General features: G+C 40.4%; 1 protein-coding gene across 3 annotated transcripts in view; it reads left to right on the forward strand.

The window, feature by feature from the left end:
* KANSL1 (KAT8 regulatory NSL complex subunit 1) overlaps positions 1–18,764 on the forward strand; it is a 191,976-nt gene that overhangs the window by 141,988 nt on the left and 31,224 nt on the right. For all 3 annotated transcript variants that reach the window (XM_062215680.1, XM_062215679.1, XM_062215681.1), the window contains 3 exons: positions 1,652–1,753; positions 12,452–12,570; positions 13,324–13,519. In XM_062215680.1, the coding sequence (XP_062071664.1) occupies positions 1,652–1,753; positions 12,452–12,570; positions 13,324–13,519 (417 nt within the window). The remainder of the gene's footprint in view (positions 1–1,651; positions 1,754–12,451; positions 12,571–13,323; positions 13,520–18,764) is intronic.

Consider the following 18,764-nt stretch of genomic DNA (forward strand, 5'->3'; position numbering starts at 1 on the left):
TGGGAGCAAGTTGTCATTGTCTTGTTTTATTTATTTTTTTTTTTTTCCCCTCTTGTGCTCAGTCTTCTTCCTGTTTTTGCGGTCTTTTTTTTTCCCCTCTGTACCATGGTTGTCATCTTATTGTGGGGAAACTACGTTAAGCATAATACAATGGGAAAAGCATCTGTACCCCTTTCTGTATTCTTTCTTGGCTTGACAAAAACTGTATGGAATCAACATTACTGTGCATTATGAGGAAAAAGGAAAACCTGTGACCTTCACTCTGCTGGAAGCTGGTGGGTGCCAGGCCCCTCTGTAGTAGTGCATAGAATTCTAGCTTTTTCACTTTTCTCTGTTTATTGGGCTCAGAGATTACACTGTGTCTATGTGAATACAGTTAGCATTTACCAGCATGGATTTGTCTTTCTCTTGTTTAAAAAAAGACAGAGTTACAGAGAGAGCCACAGAGAGAGATCTTCCATTCCGCTGGTTCACTCCCCAAATGACCACAACAGCCAGAACTGAGCTGATCCGAAGCCAGGAGCCAGGAGCTTCTTCCAGGTCTCCTACATGGACTGAGGAGCCCAAGGACTTGGGCATCCTCTGCTGCTTTCCCAGGCGATAGCAGAGGGCTGGATAGGAAGTGGAGCAGCCGGGACTCGAACCAGGGTCCGTATGGGATGCCAGAGCTGCAGGCTGGGGCTTTAACCCACTGTGCCACAGCGCCTGCCCCATATGTAATTTGAAATATGTAATCACATATGTAATTTGAAAAAAATTTTTAAATGGGGTATAAAAGATCAGCAAAGGGTGGGTTTTTGAGGTGTTTGGGTGCGTTAAGTGGGCATTTTGACAACATGGCCTATCCTTTGGCATGTTTAATTGTGACGCTTAATGGACATCCTTATATTTTAAAATGACAGTTTCAAGTTTTTTTTATTTGAAAGGCAAAGTGACAGAGAAATCTTCCATCTGCTGGTTCATTCCCCAGATAGCCACAATGGGTAGGGCTGGGCCAGGCCAAGACCAGGAGCCTGGAACTCCATCTGGGTTTTCCATTGTAGTCTACTTAAAGAATCATGGTGTAAAGAAGAGACCTCGAGATGGCACTTCAGCCATTTTCCACTGCCTTCCCAGGCATATTAGGGAGTTGAATTGGAAGCGGAGCAGCCGAGACTGGAACTGACATTCCATTATGGGATAGCAGCATCAAAGGCAGCAGCTTGCCCAGATACAGTTGGTTGAGCTCATCATTTAGAGTAGTAGCCCATTCAGTTTAGTAATCCTTAGAGCACATTTGCAGTCATATTAGCTAGAACAACTGTATAGAGTCTCATTAGTAATACAGGACAAAATAGCATAAGCCGATGATGATTCAAGATCTGGAAGATCTGAATAAAGGATGCTAAACAGCTGACAAGCCATGAAAGCCAGAGCATTCAAGTGGAGGAAACAGGAAGTAGAGATCTGAGTCTTGTGACTTACTGAGTATTTCGATGCTGCTGGGCTTTTTGTTGAACTAGCTCTGAGGATGAAAAGCTCCTGCCAGTGTAAAGGGAAAAGGCCACTGGTAGATCAGCCCCCTGCCCCAACCCTTTAGAAATTAACTCCTAAGTTAAATTTGCAATATAAACTGCTCATTTATGCTGTTTTTCTCCTCTCTTTCCTGCAGGGGTTGATAGTTCTTGGGGAGGCACCTCCCCCAGAGCATACGACAACAGACTTACTTCTTCTTAGCTCTGAGGTGAAGACAGATCATGGAACTGATAAATTGGTAAGTATAAAAGAAAATCGAAAATTCAGAGTGTAGCTTCAATACAACTTATATATCTATATATAGATATAGATTTTTTTTGGGGGGGGGGGCTGGCAGAGTGGATAGTGAGAGAGACAGAGAGAAAGGTCTTCCTTTTTGCCGTTGGTTCACCCTCCAATAGCCGCTGCGGCCAGCGCATCTCGCTGATCCGAAGCCAGGAGCTTCTCCTGGTCTCCCATGCGGGTGCAGGGCCCAAGTACTTGGGCCGTCCTCCACTGCCTTCCGGGGCCATAGCAGAGAGCTGGCCTGGAAGAGGGGCAACCGGGATAGAATCCGGCGCCCCAACCGGGACTAGAACAAGGTGTGCTGGCGCCGCAAGGTGGAGGATTAGCCTGTTAAGCCACGGCGCCGGCCTCAATACAACTTATTCTTAATAAGGAGGATCCTCGTACTGGCTGAAGGAAGGAAACCCTTTAATCACTTTGGCATTTCAAGATCTGAATTTCTGGCAATGTGAGGCCCCTCTTGCAGCTTCGTAGAATTGACCTTAGAATCTGACCTTAGAATTTAAAAGCACCTGCTAACTCTGAAGATTCCACAGCCAAAGCAGATATGGCATAGTGTTGCTAAGACTCAGGAGATAGGACACCTTTGAGAAGTAAAATACCTTTCTGAGCCTGCATAAAATGAGAGGTCTTCATAAGGTTGGCAGAAAATGTGTATTTGAAAAAATGTGTGCCTGCATTTCAGTTTTTTGTACCAAGATAGGTTAAATTCCTTTTCCCATGAACTTTATTATTTACACGCACATATGTAATCTTTTTATTAGAAGATAACACTGGAAGTTTAACTCACAAAAAATATGGAAAATACTGCTATCTATGGGTGATTCCATCTTACTCTGCAATGACAGTACCTTCATCTTCCCTACCCTGCTGTATCCTTAGCGTCTAGCTCAAATCTTCCTCTGATGTGAGTTCTTTCTTTCCGTCTCTGTGTTCATTAATTAACTTCTTTCTAAATTCCAAGAGCACTTGTTTCTTTCCTTCACTTTTTTACTTTCCCTAAAAAAAATTTAACTTTTACATCCCAGTGACTTAGTTAGAAACTCCAAAGACCCTTTACCCTAGTTTATATTTTTGATTATGCCCCCTTAGAGGCAAGTAGTGAGCAGTGCTGGCTCTTTAAATTGTGAACTAAACTAGCCAGTCACTTGTTTCTGCAAGTTGGCAAAGTTTGTTATCCTTTATTTTTATTGTAAAGTTCATTCACCCAGTCTGGAAGCCACTTGGTGTTTCTAGGTATAAATGTGACGACATGAAGAGATTGAGGATTCTTTTTGCAAAGCAGCGTTCAATAAAGAACATCAAATTTTGCCCCTATTCCAGTCCATGATGTAAATTCATTAACACTACTACAGAATTTTTTTTTTTAAGCGAGTTTAGTGATTTCTCTAGCTAGCGTAAAAATTGAGAGAAAGCATATGGTCAGGTAGATTGGAAGGTCAGCTTGTGGTATGATGGTATGGGAAACTTGAGGCATATATGATTAGGAGTATGTTCTGTGTAGACATATGTTTGTATACAGAATTTAGGAATCTGCAGTTAAGTTTTTTCTCTCACCTCAGCGCTTTTTAATGGATATGACATAACACTGTCTCGCTGTGTTGATTCTTACATTGTTTAAAAAAAAAATCCACAAGAGATTCTGAAATAATTTATACACACTAAAGCATGCCCCCTTTAGGGAATGATCCCTTTCTCTGTCCCACATTCACTTGTGCATCTATGTCTGATGTGTTAACTTTGTTAAGGTTCTTGAAGGTCAAGGCCATCTTCCTCTTTGTGTTGGCTGCATTAGTTTTTATATTATACAGCAGAGTGTCTTTTGGAGTGAGTGAAAAATAATTATGAAAACAGTTTAATAAATAGGATTATCTTTCCTTTTTTTAATAAATAGATGCTTTCTGAAAAATATCCAGAAAGTATTAGACAGAAGGCAATACATTTCTATGGTTTATTCTGTTAGTGCAGTAGGCTGAGCATATATTTCCTAAAAGCCACTAAATGTCCTAAAATCAACATTTTTAAAATGATAAATATTTGCAAAACTGTGCCCAACATGTTAATTTTCAGGCAAAAGTTTTCATTGTAGGAAGGCAGTACTTAATTTTGCCTTTTTGTTATTTAGCTGTTTTAATAAAGAAAAGTGTCTTCTCAGTTTTGCCTTAAATCATCTTAGGTCACCTGTGGCAGAGGGCAGTTGTAAGTTTTCATACTCACATTTAACCATTTGATTCTCCATTTCACTATCAGCTTCCCCCTGCTAAATGTAGTTACTTAGTGCCTATTTATTTTACAAAAAAAAATAAATTTTAAGACTTGTAATTTAAAATAATGTCAGAAGTGCTGTGTTTATTTTGTATTTTAAAATCTGAAGCTCACTGGAATTATGATGTAGAATATATACCGTTTTAAGGAATTTAGACATGATTCTCAAAGAAATACACAGTGACTTGTTAGTGAAAGAAGGAATCATTGTGTATAGATATTGGAGGAAAAGGTACTAAAATAAGATTACTCAGTAGTTTATAATCAGTAAACAAAAGTAAATAATTTTCCAAGAGTAGATGACTTCTAGGTGGGCTTATTAGATGATGTCCTGTTGTTAGACTGAAAGGACAGTCTTCTCCATTTATTTGCTATTTTTAATCTTTCAGAAGTTTCCATAGTTTTAGTGATAGAAGTCATCAATCTCCGCACATTATCCCCTCCTTATTGATACTGTTCAGTTCTGGTTCCCAAATAAATTAGGTTTGTTTGTTTGTTTGTTTGTTTGTATTTTTAAAGATTTATGTATTTGAAAGCCAGAGTTACAGAGAGAGAAGGAAAGACAGAGACAGAGACTTGGGCCATCTTCTACTGCTTTCCCAGGCCACAGCAGAGAGCTGGATCAGAAGTAGAGCAGTTAGGACTTGATTTGGCACCCATATGGGATGTGGGCACTGCAGGTGGCTTTACCCACTATACCACAGCGCTGGCCCCTACATTAGTTTCATATTTGCTACCCCATATATAAATAAGTATATTTGAAAAGTACAATATTTTCATTAAGTGCATTATTCCTATTATATACAATCAAAATGCTATTTGCTAAGTTAAATTGGTTAGTTTTTTTCCTGTATGGGTGTGATTATGTTACTGTTTGGTAACATGGTTAAGTTGATCTGTTACCAGTATTCCAGTTGTTGTGTCCCATCCCTCCTGCCTCCCACAGAAAACAGTTGATTTTTGTGAAAGGTTACTATGATTCTTAAAGCTGTTGGAGAATCTACAGTCCCTTATTACCCTCTTCCCTTCCCATTTCTCCCTTCTTTCCATCCTGTTCTCACCTGTCTCCTGCAGTGAAATAATTTTTATTAGTTTTTGGGTGATCCTTCCTTTATTTCTTAACACTAATAAGCAGATCCTTGTATGTTTTTCCCATATCTCCTTCTATAGTAAGTTTTTTGTTTTTTTGTTTTGTTTTGGTTTTTTTTGTTTTGTTTTGTTTTTTAAGGTTTACTTATTTTGAAAGAATTGCAGAGAGAGGGAGAGACAGAAAAAGATCTTCCATCTGTATTTCACTCCCCAGCCGGCCATAACAGCCAGCTCTGGGCCAGTCCAAATCCAGAAGCTTCTTCCAGGTCTCCCACGTGGGTCCTAAACACCTGGGCCATCTTCCACTGCTTTTCCCTGGCCCAGCAGAGAGCTGGTTGGAAGTGGAGGAGCCAGGGATGGGATGCTGGTGTTGCAGGTAGCAGCATTACTTGCTATGCCACAACTCTGACCCTTGGGTAAATATTTTTTAAAAGATAGGATTCAAAATTGAGGATGACTTTTTTGTTTGGTTGGTTGATTTAGCAGAAACATTGTTGCTTCTATGACAGTTGACGTGGAACATGGTTATTTGTTAGTTTCAGTTTTTGTAAAATGAGATTTGTTCTTTTATTCCTTTCTTACTCATCTTACTTTACAGAAGTGATGGGAAAAACAAGTGAAGTACTAATGCCTTTTCACTGGAAAGGCATGCTAAAAATGTCAGCTATTGATGTTTTCAAATAGTGCAAGATATGTTCTTTTTACCATTGGTTAAGCAAGGACAACTTTTTCCTTATAGATTTGAGGTCAACATGGAGGTTGAATGGTATATTTTCCTGATCAGATTTTTTGGATAGAGGGATAGATACTGGCTAAGAAGTGCTTTGTCCATGGCATTAAAACACTGAGAGAACCAAGTTCCTGCAGCACTCGTGTATCCCATATGAGAGCACCTCTAATCCAGCTCCTTTCTAATGTGTCTGGGAAAGCAGTGGAAGATGGCCCAAGTTCTTAGGATTCTGCCACCTACAGATGGAGTTCCAGGCTCCTGGTGTCAGCCTGTTCCAGCCTGGACCACTACAGCCATTTGGGGAGTGAACCAACGGATGGAAGATTAAGCCTTTTAAAGTTAATTGGGCTTTATGTGAATGAATTAGGTAATAAGGATTTATAAGACATTGCAGTTGCTGTATTTCTCTAGCTTCTAGTTGCATATTTTCAACAGTGTTGGTAAATATAAACCCTACGTCTAGGAGCCACTGGACTTGTGACAGCATTATGCTGGTTGAAACTTTCTAAAATTAACTAATTCAGAATTCAGATTTTCTTTTATCATAAGCTTTATAGATGTAGGAAAGTAAAGCACATGATCCTGGTGGGCTTTTTCTTTTTTGATTCACCCCCCAAATGGCCACTAAGGCCGGCACTGCACCGATCCGAAACCAAGAGCCAGGTGCCACCTCCTGGTCTCCTGTGTTGGTGCAGGGGCCCAAGCACGTGGGGTGTCCTCCACTGCCCTCACGGACCACAGCAAAGAGCTGGACTGGAAGAGGAGTAACCGGGACCAGAACCCGGCGCCCATATGGGATACTGGCACCACAGGCAGAGGATTAACCAAGTGAGCCACAGCGCCGGCCCTTTTTTTTTTAAATATGCAGAAATTAAAGCCTAGATACTTAAGTTATCTTGGTGGAAGTGGAATTTTCAGAACCTTGCACTTGAGTTTAGCACCAGTTTCTGGCCATAATGCTAATTTATGGAAATGACTGGTATCTGTTTATAGGCCAGGGATATTTTGGTGACTTTAAGCAAACTAGTAGTATGCTGAGTACCAAGATGGGGTGCTTGAGGCATGAAGTAATTCATACAAGTCAAAATCTTAATTTATTTTGATAGCTAACTGAAACCAAACTGTTAAATTTTCTAACCCAAATGAAGGTGATGCGTTTAAGAAAATGCATATTTCTGCAAGTTTGACATGGTAGTAATTGAATAAAATTTTAAAAAATACATATACCAGGGCTGACGCTGTGGCTCACTTGATTAATCCTCCGCCTGCGGTGCCGGCATCCCATATGGGTGCGGGGTTCTAGTCCCGGTTGCTCCTCTTCCAGTCCAGCTCTCTGCTGTGGCAAGGGAAACAGTGGAGGATGGCCCAAGTGCTTGGGCCCTGCACCGACATGGGAGACCAGAAGGAAGCACCTGGCTCCTGGCTTCGGATTGGCACAATGCCAGCTGTGGCAGCCATTTGGGGGGTGAACCAACAGAAGGAAGACCTTTCTCTCTGTCTGTCTCTCTCTCACTGTCTATAACTCTGTCAAATTAAAAAAATAAAAAATTTAAAAAAATAAATAACTGTGAAAAAATACATATACGTTGTAGGTAGAGTTTAATTTTGGTGTATGTAAAATAAATCTAGTAAATGTTGGGTCTTCTTTCCCCCTCCAAAAAAAAAAATTACAATTTAATCTGTTTTTCTTTCAGGGCTCTTTGTTGTACTTAATTGATCTGGCCAAGAGAGTAATGAAAACGGGTGCTTCCTTTATATGAATAATAAATTCATATCTTATTGCTTTTTTTTATAAAGATTTTATTTATTCATTTGAAAGATAGAGTTATAGACAGAGAGTGAGAGACAGAGAAACGTCTTCCTTCTGCTGATTCACTCCTCAGATGGCAACAACAGCAGGAGCTGTGCCGATCCAAACCCAGGAGCCAGGAGCTTCTTCTGGGTCTCCCTCGCGGGTGCAGGGTTCCCAAGAACTTGAACCATCTTTAACTGCTTTCCCAGGCCATAGCAGAGAGCTGGACTGGAAGAGGGGCAGCCAGGATTAGAACTGGCGCCCATATGGGATGCCGGCGCCACAGACAGAGGATTAACTTACTGCGCCACAGCGCCGGCCCCTCTTATTACTGTTTCAATAGTTTTATGATGGTCCTTTCAGTCAGGAAAGTTCAGCAACCTTCCTTGCTACTCTAACCTTAAGAGTGCTTCAGAATGTAGTACTCTGGCACCCTGCTTTGGAGAGATGGGATTACAAAAGCGTTCTGTCTGCCACTTGGGTTTTTCTGTTCTTCTGACTGTGGGATGCATAAACTCTCAGACTATGTCTGAACAGCAGACAGATTTCTGATGGAAGCTTCTATGATAACTTCCAAGCTCTGGCTGTGAGAAGCTGAGTTCTTTCTACCTGTATGACAGATTGCTGAGATACGCTTTAGTTTTCTGAAAACACTGTTGCTGTAAAACACTGCTGTGATGACCAAGCTTTATATTTTTATGTGGATTTTACTTTCCTCAAGTTTTTGTTTCTTTACCCTCTGTGTTTTTGCAGCCTGTTAGACTTCAGAATAGGGAGTGTTTAGTTTGTTTCAAGACAGTGTGAATGTGGAATATTAAATGAAATTCCCTGTGTTTGTAAGTTGTTTTCTTTTTCCAGATGGAACGCTGTTGGGCAAGCATTTGACTCAGTGGTTAAGGCACTGCTTGGGACGCCAGCATCCCAGATTGGAGTGCCTGGGTTCAAGTCCCAACTTGACTTGCAGTTTCTGCTAATGGTGCACCCTGGGAGGTGGCAGGTGATAGCTCAAGTATTTGGATCCCTGCCACCCATGTGGGAAACCTGGGACAAGCCCAGCCCTTGGGGGCTTTTGTGGAGTGAACTAGCAGATGGAAGATTCTCATTTTTTTCTCTCTCTTTCAAGTAAATAAAAAATTTAAAACCAAATGGAACACTGGGGTTACTATTTTAAGCTCTTTGCCTGAGCAGATCCCTCCTGTCTATCCAATGCCTCTTTACACAGCTGGGACTAGAATCCAGGCACAGTCTCTCTGATGCCTGTGTGGTTCTGTATTCTTGATAGCGTGGTTATCTTAAATAATGTTTGTGTTTTGACTTCAGTTTTGGTTTGAGGGTTGAATTTTCCCATTTAAGTTCAGATTATGTAAAATTCACATTAAGGATTATTGACAGGAAAAACAAGACAAGCTGTTTCACAGTAGTTAGTTATGGGTGGTGAACATACTGGTAATTTTTACTTTGTTCTTTGGACTTTATAAGAAAGATGTTTGTTCTTTAAATGAAATTTTGTTAAAAGATTGGTACTATTTTGTTTTGACAAGTGCCCTTGCAGTAAAATCTCTCAAAATTCCTACCCAAAGAACCTTACAAGAGTCAACCCATTAACATGATGCCTTTGGAGCATGTAAACATATAAATCAGATCACTATCATAATTTTATGCTAAACGGTATATATTTTAAGTGAATATAAAATTGACAGACATTCTTAACATTGGTGTCCCAGTAAAACATTCACAGTATTTTCATGTTGAGAAAAAATTTCATCGTCTAAAGTGGAACTTCTGAAATGTAGGCAAACTTGAACATGTTTGAGGTAACACATTGCTAGTTAATGCCAGCCTGAATTTCTTTTCTTTTTTTTCCAGATTTATTTATTTATTTGAGAGGCAGAGTTACAGACAGAGAGGTCTTCCATCCGCTGGTTCACTAACCAAATGGCCACAGTGGCCGGAACTGGGCCGATCTGAAGCCAGGCCAGGAGCTACTGGGTCTTCCACATGGGTGTAGGAGCCCAAGCATTTGGGCCATCTTCCACTGCTTTCCCAGGCCATTAGCAGAGAACTGTATTGGAAGAGGAACAGACAGGACACAAACAAGCAGAGGCTTAACCTACTGTGCCACATCACCAGCCCCCTCACATGATATGTTTAGGCTTTTTGAGGTTCCCTCTGAGTAGTAAGTTTCACTGGCATTCAGAAAGTTATTGGAGTTTATCTGCTTTTAATGTAAACATATTACGTAAAAAATTTATTTTTGGCATTATATGTGTACATTTTTGATCATCAGAATTATATTAAATATTTTGAATATCAGTTTTTCTAAAGCAAATTTTATTTATTTATTTATTTATTTATTTATTTGACAGGTAGAGTTATAGACAGTGAGAGAGAGAGAGAGACAGAGAAAAAGGTCTTCCCTCCGTTGGTTCACTCCCCAAATTGCCACCACGGCCGGCGCTGCGACAGTCCGAAGCCAGGAGCCAGGTGCTTCCTCCTGGTCTCTCATGCGGGTGCAGGGCCCAAGCACTTAGGCCATCCTCCACTGCCCTCCCAGGCCACCAGCAGAGAGCTGGACTGGAAGAGGAGCAACCGGGACTAGAACATGGCGCTGGCCCCTATATATATATATATATATATATATATATATATATATATATATACACATATATATATATATATTTTAAAGATTTATTCATTTGAAAGAGTTACACAGAGGAGAGGCAGAGAAAGAGAGGTCTTTCCATCCACTGGTTCACTCCCCAATTGGCCGCAACGGCCAGAGCTGTGCCGATCTGAAGCCAGGAGCCTCTTCTGGGTCTCCCATGTGGGTGCTGGAGTCCAAGGACTTGGGCCATCTTCTGCTTTCCCAGGCCATAGCAGAGAGCTGAACTGGAAGTGGAGTAGCCAGAACTAGAACCGACACCCATATGGGATGCTGGGGCTTCAGGCCAGGGCATTAACCCGCTGTGCCATGGCGCTGGCCCTGCAAATTTTATATTTCTATATAAATTACTATTAATTTTTTTTTTTTTTTGACAGGCAGAGTGGATAGTGAGAGACAGACAGACAGAAAGGTCTTCCTTTTTGCCGTTGGTTCACCCTCCAATGGCCGCTGCGGCCGGTGCATCGCGCTGATCCAAAGCTTGGAGGCAGGTGCTTCTCCTGGTCTCCCATGCGGGTGCAGGGCCCAAGCACTTGGGCCGTCCTCCACTGCCTTCCCGGGCCACAGCAGAGAGCTGGCCTGGAAGAGGGGCAACCAGGACAGAATCCAGCGCCCCAACCGGGACTAGAACTCAGTGTGCCGGCGCCGCAAGGCAGAGGATTAGCCTGTTAAGCCACGGCGCCGGCCTACTATTAATTTTTTTTATTAAGCTTTCTGGTAAAGAGCAGAAATATGCTGATTCTTTTTAATATTCTGATTTGATACAGTATAGTTGATTTATCCCTGTAGGGTAAATTTTTAAGAGTGGTTAAAATATTTTTTAGAGGATAGAAATAATTTTATAGCTGTTGTTTCTAAGGGAAATTACTGTAGATTTTGAGGCAGTTGAGTCTACCGAATTTATCATGACTTTTACAGCCTTGACTAATGTAATTATTAGAGGTGTTTGTGATGGCTTAGAAGATGTACAGGGTATCTAGCAAGGTAGATAGCATTTTCCCGATGCTCACTTGTTATAGCATACTTACATGACTTACCTGTGTTTTTTCTTTGATCTGGCTTTTTGGGTAGCTTGATCCCTTTTTGGTACTTGTCCAATACTACTTTCAGTTCTGCAGAACATTTGGTGTTTTCAGCTTAGTGGTATGAGGATCAAAAAAGAAATTCAGCAGTACTGAAAAAGTAAAATTTCAAGATCAAAATACTGGCCCTGAACTGCCCTGGTAGCCGTGCCAGGAAGCCAAACTTCAAAACCCCCCACTGTCAGTTGAAGTGTAAGGACACAAAGACCAGAACCAAGGAATCACCACATCCACAGTTTTATTGTTGGCTCAGACTCCATGTGACTGATACTTGTAGCTGCCCCTTTCAAACCATGCAAATATATGTTTTATCTTGAATTCTGAAATTCAGACTTTTCCATATTCTTCCCCATCTCTCTTATCATTTTATATTTTATACATATTTGATTTGTTAGTCTAAATGCAGTAGTTAGCACTGGGGAATTAGATTCATTGAGATTTTATTAATTTTGTTTTCTCTGTATATACGTATTTTTAATAGAGAAACAGTTTTTGAGAAATTTTACTTCTGGCTCACACTGCTAGAATTAATTACACATTAGATATTCACTATATATATATAGATTTTTTTCTTACAGGGATACTTCTGAAAATTTGTCAGAAAATTGAATTAAAATGTTTATTTTGGTGCAAAAATTTTGAAATCCATGCAGATTTCTCATAATGGGTGCCTTCCATCAGTTTTCTGAGTATCTCTTGTAGTTGTTTTGATACTAATTTAAGTGTAGCCTTTTTGGAGCTTAGTTAAAGCTTAATGTTACCATTTGGTTGTTGGGCTAAATTTCTGTACCATAGAGTTGTTGAGGTCATTTCCCTGTCAGTAAGCCTTTTTCTCTTTTAGTGTGATAAATATTTAAATTCCTTATCCCTGTTTCTTCCTACACAAAAGCTTGATTCTCTTCATTATTTACTTTTTCCTCTGTTATACAAGTTTGTGTTCTCAAGTTGGTTAATCAAAAATTTTCAGTGCTTCATGTGAATTCAGTGGGAAATGTTGATGTTTTTTTTTTTTTCTTCTTCTCCTTACTCAGATTGACAATATTTCTCAGCCACTGGAAAGCCATAGTACCCCTGCTGTTGGTCATATTCCAGAGTCATTGTCTACCAAATCGTGTGGAACACTGAGGCCTGTCAATGGAGTTATTAACACGTAAGTGTCATCCCTTCCGCTACTTAGGCTTGGTAGGCTTATGAAAGGTGAGTCTGGAGTGCTTAATTACTTCTAGCTGGGACTGACCCTGGTTTAAAGAATTAAAAGCTTTATAATTTATTAACATTTTACATGCATTCTGTTGTAGCAAATATGTTTTAATTGATATGTTGCTGTATTTCGCTTTTACTTACCATGGCCTAAAATGGAGAAAAATAAAAGGTCCTGCATTTACTGTGAATCGTCGTTATTGTCCCTGGTCTTAGTTTACATAAACTCCTCTTCTCTAGGACAGATTAGATCCCTGAAGATTTGCATTTGTGAGTGTATCTTGATGAAGGTTCAAGGATGGTCATGAAATACATACACTTATAGATCCCTAAAATTCAAGTGTCATGGGAAAACTAATTCTAAAGCAACTCCTTAACATTTGCAAAATTCACTATTCTCTTACCTGTTGCAGTCTTTACTCATGTTTCTCTTGCAGAAGAGAACTTCATCCCTAGAACCTGAGTTTATTTACTGACTTTCCCACTTTACAAACATGCTGTTATTTATGTGCACCAAGAGCCACATGCAGGCACAGCACGCACTCTTAGGGTTGCAACTGTCATTATGAAGACATGACCTGCTTCTGCTATGGAGTGCTTATTTGTGTTTGTGAACATTTGCAAGTAGAGGAGGTTGAGCCAGTGTTCTGGACTTTGTTTCCATGTGTTTTCTGAGAAGTGACTATTTTTTCATCCCCTGTAGTCTGCAGCCTGTCTTGGCAGACCACATTCCAGGTGACAACTCTGATGCTGAGGAACAATTACATAAAAAGCAACGATTGAATCTGGTTTCTTCGTCATCTGATGGTACCTGTGTAGCAGCCCGAACCCGTCCTGTTCTGAGCTGTAAGAAACGGAGGCTTGTTCGACCCAGCAGCATCGTTCCTCTGTCCAGGAAGGTCAGTACCAGTGAGAGTTGGCCATGGTCAAATAGCAGGCCAGACACTGTGGAAGAGGGATGAGGCTCCTGCCAGCTGCGGTTCATCCTGGGAAGCTTTCAAAACATACTGAGTTCCTGCACCTTCTTTCCTAGGGATTCTGATTCAGCTGCTCTGGAGAAAAGCTCCTAGGTGACTATCCAGCCAGGTCTGGAAAGTACTGACCTAAGCTTTTTAACAGAAATGGGAGGAATTGAAAGTTTTAGTGCCGCCATCAACATTTTGAAGGAGAGTATGCTTTCTCACCTGTGCTATTACTGCTGAAAGTGGTAGTATGGAAAGATTTGCCATAACAAGGTTTTTCATTAAAATTTCTAAGTCGGTGTTACTAAATACTTGTGTTCACAAAGAAAATGGTGATAAAGTTGTAATTATGAGGCAGTTTTGATTGCCTATTCTTCTAGCAGAGTTGGCTTTATTTGAAAACTAATAAAATAATAGTTTAGTAAAATTAATGCAACTGAGGGGTTAAGAGCATTAACTTTGAAGAGCATAAACTTGGATTTGGAACATGTTAACTCCCCCTACTCCCACTCCTCTCCAGAGCCTCAGCATTATTTGAGGTTTAAAAGTATGTAACATGATAAATTTCTAGCACAGAGTGGCTGTTCGCAGTTTGTTTTTGTTCATTTACTCATTCAGTGTTCGTTGGGCTCCTACGATCAGTTGGTTCTGTTCTAGGCATTGGTAATACAGAAAAACTGACCAATATCTTTACCTTCATGTGGTACCCTGGTTGTTAGAGACAGACAATAAATTAATAAAAGTTCTATGTGGTATGTCCTAGAGCCTTACATACTGGGGAGAAAAATGCAGCACAGGAAAATAGTTTTGGGGAGCCCAATAAAGAAGTGTGGGAATCATGAGCTAATCCAAGGCTTAGAAGTCTGAAATTCGGAGGAAAGCAGTGACTAATAAACTCAAAGCATAACCAAAGCGAGTGTGGTGTGTGCAAGGCAAGGGAAACAGGTGTGGTAGAGAAAAAATGATCATCTGTGTCAGATGCTACAGACAGGGCAGGTCTGAGAATTGAGGCTATTGAATTTGATAGGGCCAAGGTTGTTTGAGAGCTTGCTAAGCAGTTTTGAATAGAGAATGAAAAGGGGTGAAGGGTTTGAGTGGGTTCAGCGGAGAATGGGACAGAAGGAATTGAGAGAACTGTTAGAGGTAGCGCTTTCAACGAATGAATGGTGCTGTAAAGGAGGGCATTTTTCAAGTTGATCTATCCAGACATTTTGTTTGTTAATTTTAAGAAATAGTAGCCAACTATGTTATTTTCCCAGAGTTGCCATAAAAAATTACCACAAATTGGGTGGCTTAAAACAGTTTATTCTCTTGGCAGTTGTAGGGGCTGAAAGTCTGAAATCAAGTTGTGGGTGGTGAACCTCTCCCTCCCAGAAGCTCTGGAAAAGAACCCTTGCCCACTACTTCCTTCTTTTGGTGGTTGCCAGCGCTCCTTGGTTTGTGGCAGTGAGGCTGTAGTCTCTGCCTTGCCTTCCCATGGCCTTCTTCCGTGTACTCTGTGTGTCTGAGTCCACACTGCCTTCTGTGGATACTGGTTGGAGTTAAGGCTCACTCAAATATTTCTTTGTGTTAACTAATTGCATCTGCAAAGATGCTTTTTCCTGATAAGATCATATTCTGAGTTTCTGGGTAGAGCTCAGTTTCTGGATGAATGTGAGAGTGAGGGACAGTACTTTTATACTACTTTTATACTTCATATTCTGGCCTTTGGTTCCTGTCTCTGCTACTGATTTGATGGTTGAGTCCTTTTTTTCAGTTCTTAATCTGGAAGATAGATTGATAAGGCACTATGAATAATTACCAGTAATTGAACTCCCTTTTACTCTCACTGCCTGTTTACTGGAGCTCTGCATCATGGAATTTATTGTGTGAAGAACTTTTTAAGTTCCTTGTATTTATAAAAACTTGGCAGCTCATATGAGGGATATGATTGCCATGTAGGAATTTTGTGAACTCTGAGTTGTAGAAGTGTCCCTAACATAGACATCTTAGCTTCTAAATGGGCCTTTATAATCTAGGTGGCTTTTGAATATCAAATTCTTAACATAAGGCTCCTGGATATACACAGGTAGAGGGAATTTGGATATCTTATCGGAACATGGGTTGGGACTGGGTTTTCAGTTTCTCTCATGTAACTTTTTCCACTGAAGTCTCAGGGTAGATATTAAGCTTCCTTGTCCTTTCCCTGGCTGGTTGACCAAAACTTTATTTTTACTGCCCTAATCTTGAGTGCTTAATCTTAGTTTCTTCTGTTGATTTAAGCTGGATTCAGGCATAATCTTTGTGGTGAAACCTATGGGCTTCTCAAAATTTTAATGCATTAAATAATGTACTTTGTATTTTAGGGAAAACCAAGTATACTGAAATGGTTATAAAAATAAAAGTTTGGGGGAGGGGGCAGCGTTGTGGTGTGGTGGGTTAAACCACCACCTGCAGTGCCGCTAGCCATAAGGGTGCCCGTTCAAATCTTGGCTGCTCCACTTTTTTTTTTAACCTTAATAGCCTCTCTTTTAAAAACAAATTTTTTTGTGATTTATTTGAAAGGCAGAGAGGCAGAGGTAGAGAGAGAGGTCTTTCATCCGCTGATTCCCTCCCCAGATGGCCACAATGCCTGGAGCTGGTCTGATCTGGAGCCAGGAGCATCTTCAGGGTCTCCTAGCGGGTGCAGGGACCCAAACACTTGGGCCATCTTCTATTGCTTTCCCAGGCTATAGCAGAGAGCTAGATCAGAAGTGGAGCAACTGGGACTCAAATCGGTGCTCATATGGTGGGATGCCAGCACTGCAAGTGGTGGCTTTATCCACTGAGCCACAGTGCTGGCCCCAGCTGCTCCACTTCTGATCCAGCTCCCTGTAATGTGCCTGAAAAAGCAGTGGATGATGGCCACAAGTATTTAGTCCCTTGCCACCCATGTAGGAAAACCAGATGGAATTCCAGACTCCTGGCTTCAGCCTGCCTGGCCCAGTCCAGCCATGGCTGTTGGGACCATTTGGGGGGTGAGCAAACAGATAGAAGGTCTCTGTTTCTGCGTCTTCCCATCTCTCCCTCTCTGTAACTCTGCCTTTAGAATAAATAAATGTTTAAAAAAAAATTTTAATAAAAATTTAATTCTTAATTTATGCAGTTAAATAACATGATTTAGCAGCAGATATAATAGCTATCACAATTTTGAAGTGTTGAGTATACAGATAGCTCTTACCACTGTATTGTGATGGGTGAATCAGTTTGAGAGCAAGCACATCATGGCCATAATCACTGCTTATATTTCATAAAAGATGTTTAAAACTTTAAAAGCCTTTAAAAGAAAAATCTTTTTGTTTCCACAATTTTTTTGACCAGGAGACCTTCTTTGTAGTTTTTTTTTTTTTTTTTTTTTTTTTTTTAAAGATTATTTGAAGGCTTGAGAGAGAACACACACGCCAGAGAGGTTCACACCTAAATGGCCCTAATGGGTGAGGAAGGGTTAGGCTAAAGCTAGGACCTGAATCAGGAGTCCAGAGCTCAAGTACTTGGTCCATCATCTGTTGCTTTCCCTGGGCACATTATCAGGGTGCTTGAATGGAAGTGGAAGAGCCAGGATTCAAACCAGCACTATTGGGGCCAGCACTGTGGTGTAGTGGGTGAAGCTGCTGCCTGCAGTGCTGGCGTCCCATATGGGCACTAGTTCAAGTCCCGGCTGCTCCACTTCCAATCCAGCTCCCTGCTATGACCTAGGAAAGCAGTAGAAGATGTCCCAAGTCCTTGGGCCCCTGCACCCACATGGGAGACCCAGAAGAAGCTCCTGGCTCCTGGCTTCAGATCAGCACAACCCTGGCCATTGGGGCCAACTGGGGAGTGAACCATCAGATGGAAGACCCATTTTTCTCTCTGCCTCTCCTTCTCTCTCTCTGTAACTCTGAGTTTCAAATAAATAAATAAATCTTTAAAAAGAAAAAAAAGCACTCTTATATACAAAGCAGGTGTCTGAAGTAGCATGTTTTAAATTAATACTGAATAAGCATACTATTGAACTACTATGATTCCAAGAGAAACATTTTAGAAAAACTGCCTTGTACTCTGTAATGTCTTTGTAGATTGTCCCTATGCATTAGACAATAATGAAATTAAAAGTTTCAAGATGAAACTTTTACCCACCAATGTTTTTTACCCCTTTAAACACCATGAAGTTAAAGATAAGTAGATATTGTTAAACATCTATCCTAAAATAAATACAAAATATAGAAACTTTATTTCCAATGTTGACTTATTGATCTGTTTTAAAATGTATTATTTAAATTTACAAGAAAGTAAATTAATAAATGGTCTGTCATGATTACACATTTTATTTTCAGTGTTTAATATTTTTTAATTGCTGTGCATATGTAGTTTTGATTGTTCAGTTCTTTGTACATACTTCTTAATGCCAGTAGTACATGGATACTGCAAAAAGTTTGTGGAAATGGAGTTGAAAAGTTAATTTATTTTGGTTAAAAAAAGTTTTTGAAATCCATGCATAGTTTCTTTACAATTTGAATTTTCCATGGAGTTTTTAAGCACCCCTTGTACTTGCATTTGGCACATTAGATCCCACATAGGAGGTTATGCTACAGCTTGTTCAACTTTGACATTTAACTTTTCACTGTTCATACTGCAACCATGAGCACTGGACACAGATTTCAAAATTGCCTCTTATTGTAGTCCATTGTCCTATTGGAATACTTGAACTCTACTTACTAAGAAGTATTTACCAACATAAAAGGATCTAATACTAGTTATTGTAAATTGCCAGTTTAGGCTGTTTTAATATTCAATCAAGTAATATATCTCCAGTGTTGGGGTTGATTATTGCCCACCATTAATATTTGTTATTTTAAACAATGATTTCTTAATTGATATTATCAAGGAATAGAATAGTCTATTCAGATTTCCAAAATTGTCTCATACCTAATTTTTTAAAAAGATTTATTTGAAAGAGTTACAGAGAGAGATAGAGACAGAGAGAGGTGTTCCATCCACTGGTTCACTCCCATGATGGCCGCAACAGCCGGAGCTGTGCCAATTCTAAGCCAGGAGCCAGGAGCTTCCTCTAGGTTTCCCACATGGGTGCAGGGACCCAAGCGCTTGGGCCATCTTCTGCTTTCTTAGGCCATAGCAGAGAGCTGGATCGGAAGAGGAGCAGGCGGGTCTAGAACTGGCGCCCATA

This window comes from Lepus europaeus, chromosome 18 (assembly GCF_033115175.1).
Source record: "Lepus europaeus isolate LE1 chromosome 18, mLepTim1.pri, whole genome shotgun sequence".
NCBI classification, from domain to species: domain Eukaryota; kingdom Metazoa; phylum Chordata; class Mammalia; order Lagomorpha; family Leporidae; genus Lepus; species Lepus europaeus.